The sequence below is a fragment of the Bidens hawaiensis genome, unplaced genomic scaffold (genome assembly GCF_021521415.1).
Source record: "Bidens hawaiensis isolate Kalapana, Puna unplaced genomic scaffold, B.hawaiensis_p1.1 tig00014777_1, whole genome shotgun sequence".
Lineage (NCBI taxonomy): Eukaryota > Viridiplantae > Streptophyta > Magnoliopsida > Asterales > Asteraceae > Bidens > Bidens hawaiensis.
In genome coordinates, this window is record NW_027492303.1 from 145,997 (window position 1) to 153,180 (window position 7,184).

The 7,184-nt window shown below is 34.8% G+C and overlaps 1 protein-coding gene across 1 annotated transcript; it reads left to right on the forward strand.

Moving 5' to 3' along the window:
- The first annotated feature begins 690 nt into the window (after positions 1–690).
- Positions 691–6,537, forward strand: LOC143547707 (putative acyl-CoA dehydrogenase IBR3). The gene is made up of 17 exons (XM_077039066.1): positions 691–886; positions 1,699–1,833; positions 1,918–2,058; positions 2,144–2,275; positions 2,750–2,935; positions 3,008–3,085; positions 3,170–3,286; positions 3,363–3,461; positions 3,528–3,645; positions 3,728–3,957; positions 4,031–4,225; positions 4,304–4,446; positions 4,697–4,781; positions 4,867–5,076; positions 5,161–5,313; positions 5,386–5,490; positions 6,297–6,537. Exons 1-17 carry the CDS (start codon positions 752–754, stop codon positions 6,486–6,488), a joined length of 2,454 nt encoding a protein of 817 aa, XP_076895181.1. The 5' UTR covers positions 691–751; the 3' UTR covers positions 6,489–6,537.
- The last annotated feature ends 647 nt before the right edge of the window (positions 6,538–7,184 follow it).

Consider the following 7,184-nt stretch of genomic DNA (forward strand, 5'->3'; position numbering starts at 1 on the left):
TGAAAACAATTAGTGTGAAAGTTAAGACTGGTGGCAACACGAACAAAGCCCCTGTTCGTTTAATTGTGTTCGTGAACATTCGATAAGGTATTCATGAACAGCTGTTCATGTTCATTTATACATGTTGTTCATGAAAGTTTTTTGTACATTTATTTATATTATCAACACATTTTATATTCTTTAATTTATTGCCCCTAACATAATATAGAAAACCATATTCTCACATTGTTTTTGCATTGTTCTCATTTACTTTATCATTATTCAAATTGATGAATACATCGATCTCAATCTCTATGCTCGACCGATTTTATTTGTTTTCTTTTGTGTTCGTGAACACAATCATTTCCTTAATGAACTAACACGAACATAAATCTCGTTCAGAAAATGTTTGTGAACCGTTCATAAAAACATTATATCATTAACAAACGAACACAAAACAACTTTGTTCATATTCATTCGGTTCGCTTAAAATACCGTTCCATCATCCAATCAAATGCCCCATCAATATCATAACTTTTGTAGACATAATTTTTTTTCTTTTCCTTTTTGTAAGTTTTTTTAGACGCAACTATGCCCACTAATTAGAGAGACTGAGGGACAAGCTTAACACAAAAAGACAAACTCTAAACTACCAAAGCCAGCATATACGCAGCATTTCAATCCTCTTCGTTACTCCCAATGCACAGTAATTACCTTATATATTCAAAGTAACCTGTAACTTCATCGGACCAACAACATCTATCTATCTACGATGTCTCATCGTACCGACAACCTCGTGGGAGAAGTGAACTCTGCACATCAATTCGACACCGATGCCTTGTTTCGCTACTGCTCTCTCCACGTTGACGCCTTCCCTGTTTCTTCCTCCAAATTCTCCGTTTCTCAGGTTTAAACCCTGATTATTATTATTATTATTATTATTTTTTATTTTTACTATTATTATGTCAAAGAAACGTAACCCGTTAGTTCTTGCTACTTGATACTATTTTATAATTAGTGATATTGAATCAAATTAGGTAGATTAATTAGGGTTCTTAAGAATCAATTGTATATCCTGCAGCTACCATATAGTATTCATCCCTACCCGATGATAAATAAATCATCTGTGCCCCTGCCCCTTTTGATCATTTCTAATTGGTATGAACTAGGGGTGTGTGCGCTGCGGTTTTGGGCCAAAACCGAACCAGAAACCAAAGTTTTTTTTTTTTTTTTTCAAAACCTTTCGGTTTTGGGTTTTCGGGTTCAATTGAGTGTTTTGGGTTTTGCTAATCAGCCTAGTATTTTTCGAGCCAAAGAAGTTTGACCCATGATATTCTGAAATTAGGCCTAATATTATTTAAAAAGATTAATAATTTAATAGAATATTGTAAATTTTGGCGTAGAAAATTAAGAGCTAATAAAAGATACTTACTTTTAAAATGATTTAATCTCATCCAAATCGACAAAACATAACTGATCAACGTTAAAAGTAAAACAAAATCCAAGTTTATAAACACACACAATTCAACGAAAAAGTAATTCACCATATTGGTTTTTTCGGTGTTTCACAAAACCAAACCGTTGGTCTCTAATTCGGTCTGGTTTTTTCAGTTTCGACTCCGTTTTTTCGGTTTGTGCACACTCCTAATATGAGCTTTGGTATAAGCATATGTAAATCTCTGTAATTAGTATTCTTACCTACTAATTATTGTTGATCAGTTTGGGCATGGACAATCAAACCCTACATATCTTCTAGAATTACAATCCGGTCATTTGGTAAAAAGGTATGTTATGAGAAAGAAGCCTCCTGGGAAGCTTCTTCAATCCGCTCATGCTGTTGAGAGAGAGTTTCAGGTAATTAACTAATTATACGTATATATTTTCGTGTTTGCGCGATTGATTTCATAAATTTGATAGAAGTTTTAATTAATGTGACAGGTGCTTAATGCATTAGGTACTCATACACTCGTTCCTGTACCCAAAGTGTTCTGTTTGTGTACCGATTCGAGTGTCATTGGAACTCCGTTTTATATTATGGAGTTTTTGGAGGGGCGGATATATCTAGACCCGATGTTACCTGTATGAACCCGAGTCTCTGGTTTATTTCTTGGATTGTTATTAGTTATATATTAATATGTTTATTATCTGTAAATTTTTATGATAGGGTGTAGCACCTGATAAAAGGAGGGCTTTATACCATGCAACGTCTAATGCTTTAGCTTCTCTTCATTCTGTGGACGTGGATGCAATTGGTTTGGGAAGCTTTGGGCGACGAAACAATTACTGTCAACGACAGGTGTGTTGACTTTAAACCATGAAGTTTTGACTTTTTTTCTCTTTTTGTAAATATGGATCATAGATTTTAGGGAAAGTCACAAAAATATTCATTTTGACGGAGGATATTAACAAAATGAACTTGTCTTTTTGAAATTACAAAATAACGATAACTTTTTATTTAATTTCGAATAGTTTCCACCAATCAAAGGACTCGTGTCACAAATCACTGACTGATTAAATCTCTTGCGCGATTTTATTTTGAAAAGAAAATCAAGTTTTTTAATTCGTGGGACCTCCGACGCAGCAGTTTGGATCTGCCGAGCCAGATAGAAATCTGCTGCGCCAAAGACACTTGTCGTGCTCTGGTTGATCTGTATTTATTAAAAGTCAACGCTATTTTGTTAACTTTCTCGGGTCAAAATGGATATTTTTGTGATTTTTTCTATATTTTAATGGCATCACGAATGATACTTTTTTCGTGAAAATATTAAAGGTCGAAAGGTGGGCAAATCAGTATATTGCTTCAACTGGTGAAGGAAAGTCCGAAAGGAACCCTAAAATGTTGGAGCTGATTAAGTGGTTGCGTGAGAATATACCGTCTGACGATTCTTCCGGAAGCATGGCAGGTCTTGTTCATGGCGATTTTCGGATGGATAATTTAGTCTTTCATCCTATTGAGGTTTGCATTATGTATTATAATCTTTTTTCGTACTTTGGTTTATTAATATTTTTAATATTATGTGAAATGCAGGATAGAGTGATTGGTATTCTTGATTGGGAGTTATCAACTCTTGGAAATCAAATGTGTGATATTGCATACTGTTGTATGGTAAATACATATTTATTTTACTTAAAAACATATTTATAAAGTGAAAATTGATCACCTTTTTTTTCTTTTTATATTTTGCGACAGTTGTACATTGCAGATTTCACACAGGATAAAGTGAAACATAATAACGGTTTTGAACTTAACCTCCCGGAAGGAGTTCCGTCTTTAGTAGAGTATCTAACAGACTACTGCTCTGCTGCTGTAAGTCTAATATACATAATGTATTATATAATATAATAACCATAATTATATTTAATACGATCTTATTTCATTTTAGGGAAAACCATGGCCTGCTGCCGGTTGGAAGTTTTATATCGCATTTTCACTTTTTCGCGGTGCTTCAATCTTAGCTGGCGTCCATAGTAGATACATTATGGTATGATGGAGTATTTTTGTAATGAAATGACTTGAAAAAAATGTATAAACTTTTTAAATATTTTAGGGTAACGCGTCAGGTGGCAAGCGTGCCCAAGATGCAGGGGAGAAGGCGAATAATCTTATACAAATTGCTTGCTCTTATATACAAAGGGAAAATGTTTTGTCACTAAATCCTCCATCTGGTAACTTTATTTATTTTGCTTAAATAATATAAATATACGAGTGAATTATGCACATGTTAATGGACCTTTTTTTTAATTCTAGTTACAAATGGAAAAGATCAAGGGCTAGAAAGTGGAGGCAGATTTGTTCCTAATAAAAAAGTTAAGGATTTAAGAGAAAAACTAATCAAATTTATTGAAGAACGTGTGTATCCGATGGAGCAAGAGTTTAGTAAGCTTGCTCAATCGGATAAACGCTGGACGATACATCCGCACGAGGAAAAGTTAAAAGAGATTGCAAAGAAAGAAGGATTATGGAATCTTTTTATACCTGTAAGTGTATATTTATTAATTACAAGTGCATAATATACATTAGTTATTGTTAATTTTATTACTTGTAACGCAGCTTGATAGTGCTGCAAGGGCAAGAGAAATTCTTTTTGGAGGAAAAAGTGATGATGTCATCGGGACAGGATTCCCTAACCAATTGGGTGCAGGCCTCTCGAATCTTGAATATGGATACCTTTGTGAGATTATGGGACGGTCTGTGTGGGCCCCACAGGTGTTCAACTGCGGGGCACCTGATACCGGAAATATGGAGGTAAAAAGTTAAAAACTTTAAAAGATTAGTGAAAAATAGATTAAAAAGAGTCAAGTAATTTGATTTTATTTTTTTAAGGTATTATTGCGGTACGGAAACAAAGAACAACTTCAAGAGTGGCTGATTCCGTTATTAAATGGAACGATTCGGTCTGGATTTGCAATGACCGAACCGCAAGTTGCATCTTCTGATGCAACTAATATAGAGTGTTCTATAAAAAGGTATTCTGTTAATAAATAGCGGGATATTAAAATGGTCCCTGTGGTTTGATATCATTTTTCCGTTAAAAACTAACTGGGATTCACGGTGGGTACTAAACGTGCAGCACTCACAAATGTTTGGACTAAGTTTGCGATTTTAAAATTCCAGGGACCAAACTTGCTATATGGTCAAACCACAGGGACCGTTTTTGCAATTTTTATCATTTTTTAAATTATGTGAGATTTGTAATTAAGTTAATAACGTGAACAGAGAAGGTGATACGTATGTAATAAACGGAAAGAAATGGTGGACAAGTGGAGCAATGGATCCAAGATGCAAACTCCTTATACTTATGGTTAGTTAAATGATATGACAGTTGACTTTCTTACGTCAAACATGGTTCTTCTGAGTTGACTTTATTTAACCACATGATAACGCAGGGGAAAACCGACTTCAATGCACCAATTCACAAGCAACAATCCATGATTCTTGTAGACATCAATACTCCCGGTGTGAAAATAATAAGACCCTTAACCGTGTTCGGGTTTGATGACGCACCTCACGGGCACGCTGAGGTTTGGTTTGAAAACGTCCGTGTGCCATCTAAGAACATACTGTTGGGGGAGGGTCGAGGCTTTGAGATTGCACAGGTAATTAATAATGAATCACCAAATTACCCTTTAAACACAGACTGGTTAACTTGATTATGAAGTAAACGTGTTTAATATTTGCAGGGTCGGTTGGGTCCCGGTAGGTTGCATCACTGCATGAGGTTAATCGGTGCAGCGGAACGAGGGATGCAGTTAATGGTTCAGAGATCTGTTCAAAGAAAAACATTTGGCAAATTAATAGCTCAACATGGCTCATTTGTTTCTGATTTAGCTAAGGTGATTATTTAAATAGTATTATTTTATTAATTTATTTTTGGTTACTTAAAAGTTGGAGATAATTTAATGCAGTGCCGAATAGAATTAGAGAAAACTAGATTATTAGTATTTGAAGCTGCAGACCAACTTGATCGGTTTGGAAACAAGAAAGCACGTGGGGCCCTTGCAATGGCCAAGGTAAACTTTAATCCTCACATGAAAGTTGACTATTAATCTTGTTTGTGTTCATTCGCTAAAAATGAGTGTACGTGTTCATATGTTAATATTATAAATGAACGGTTCACAAGCGTAAACGACAGTACGACACATATAGATAGTCAGTCATAGATGAACGAAACATAACCGAGTGAACACCAGTTTAAAAGGAAACGTGTACATTAGCGCCTAAAAAGTTGTAAAACTCGGATACATTGTAATGGGTAATACAAATTTCATAAAACAAAACTAAACTGTGACGGGCCTAAATTATATAAATGAGTATGTATAGAAACGTAAACAGACGAACATAAATGAGTTTAAACGAACAAGCTAAAAGAACGCAAACGAGTGTCAATTAACGAACATAAACGAGCGTAAAACTAATGAACATACACAAGCATAAATGGAGAAACATAAACCGATGTTCACGAACATAAATGAACGAACAAGAAATGTCTTCATGTTCGTGCATTTAACAGTATGAACTTAAAACATTGTTCATGTCAGTTTGTTTATTAAATAAACGAACTTCCTGCCGAACATTTCACAAAATGTTCACTGATCATTTGGTTCGTTTACATGCCTTTTGCGATATGAGTTGGCAACGGGCCAAAACAAGTTTGGTTGACCTGAAAGTGCCTTTTTGCCCATTTTAAAAAATATTTAATTTATTAATCATGATTCATTATAATATGAACAATATTAGTTAAATGATTTACGAAGTTCTAACTTTTTTGACCCGAACTTTGACCTATTTGCAATTAATATTATATGATCTATGACAGGTGGCAGCTCCAAACATGGCGATGCAGGTTCTAGACATGGCGATGCAAGTGCATGGTGCAGCCGGGGTGTCTGGCGACACGGTTTTGGCGCACCTTTGGGCTACGGCCAGGACTCTTAGAATTGCAGATGGCCCAGATGAAGTTCATATAGGAACAATTGCTAAATTAGAATTAAAGAGAGCTAAACTTTGAAGTTTGAAAATGTGTCATATATCATAAAAGGCTATATTGAAGTATATCATGTAAGATGTTTAAAGAATGTGCCAAGAATAAACTGTTGTTTTATAATAATATAAAGAGATTTATACTGTCATGTTGTGGTGATTTTATGTTGCTTAAATAGTTAATTGACCATTCATTTATTTTAGAGCAAATTTTTATAACTTTGTTAATTTAATGAGTAATCTCAAAGTGGTCAAATATAAAAGAAGCGACTTAATAGGAACTGTGTCAAAGAGGTCTAAATTCGGTCATTAATGTTTACAACCTTTTAAATATATGTATAGATATTTTATTTTTTTTTAGTTTAATCGTAGTTAACTTTTTTTTTCCCTAAAAATTGGACAAAGAACTGTCCATGCTTATTAATTTGAATTGATTTTTATTTACTTACAGCTATAGATATATTGAATAAAAAAACATAGTCCTATGTGTAGAGGTGCACAAAAAGGTCAGGTTTGAACCCGACCTGGATTGGTTTCTACACGTACCCAACCCGCGGGTAGGATGAGGTACATGGTTTCTCCCCGGAGCCATACCCGGAACCGGAAATACCCGGTCAAAACCCGGAAAAAACCCATAGAAACCGGTCAAATACCTGATTATATCTGGAACCGGTTTCTACCGGACCCGGTTTGACTTTTGTTGACCATACCCAGAACCAGTTCC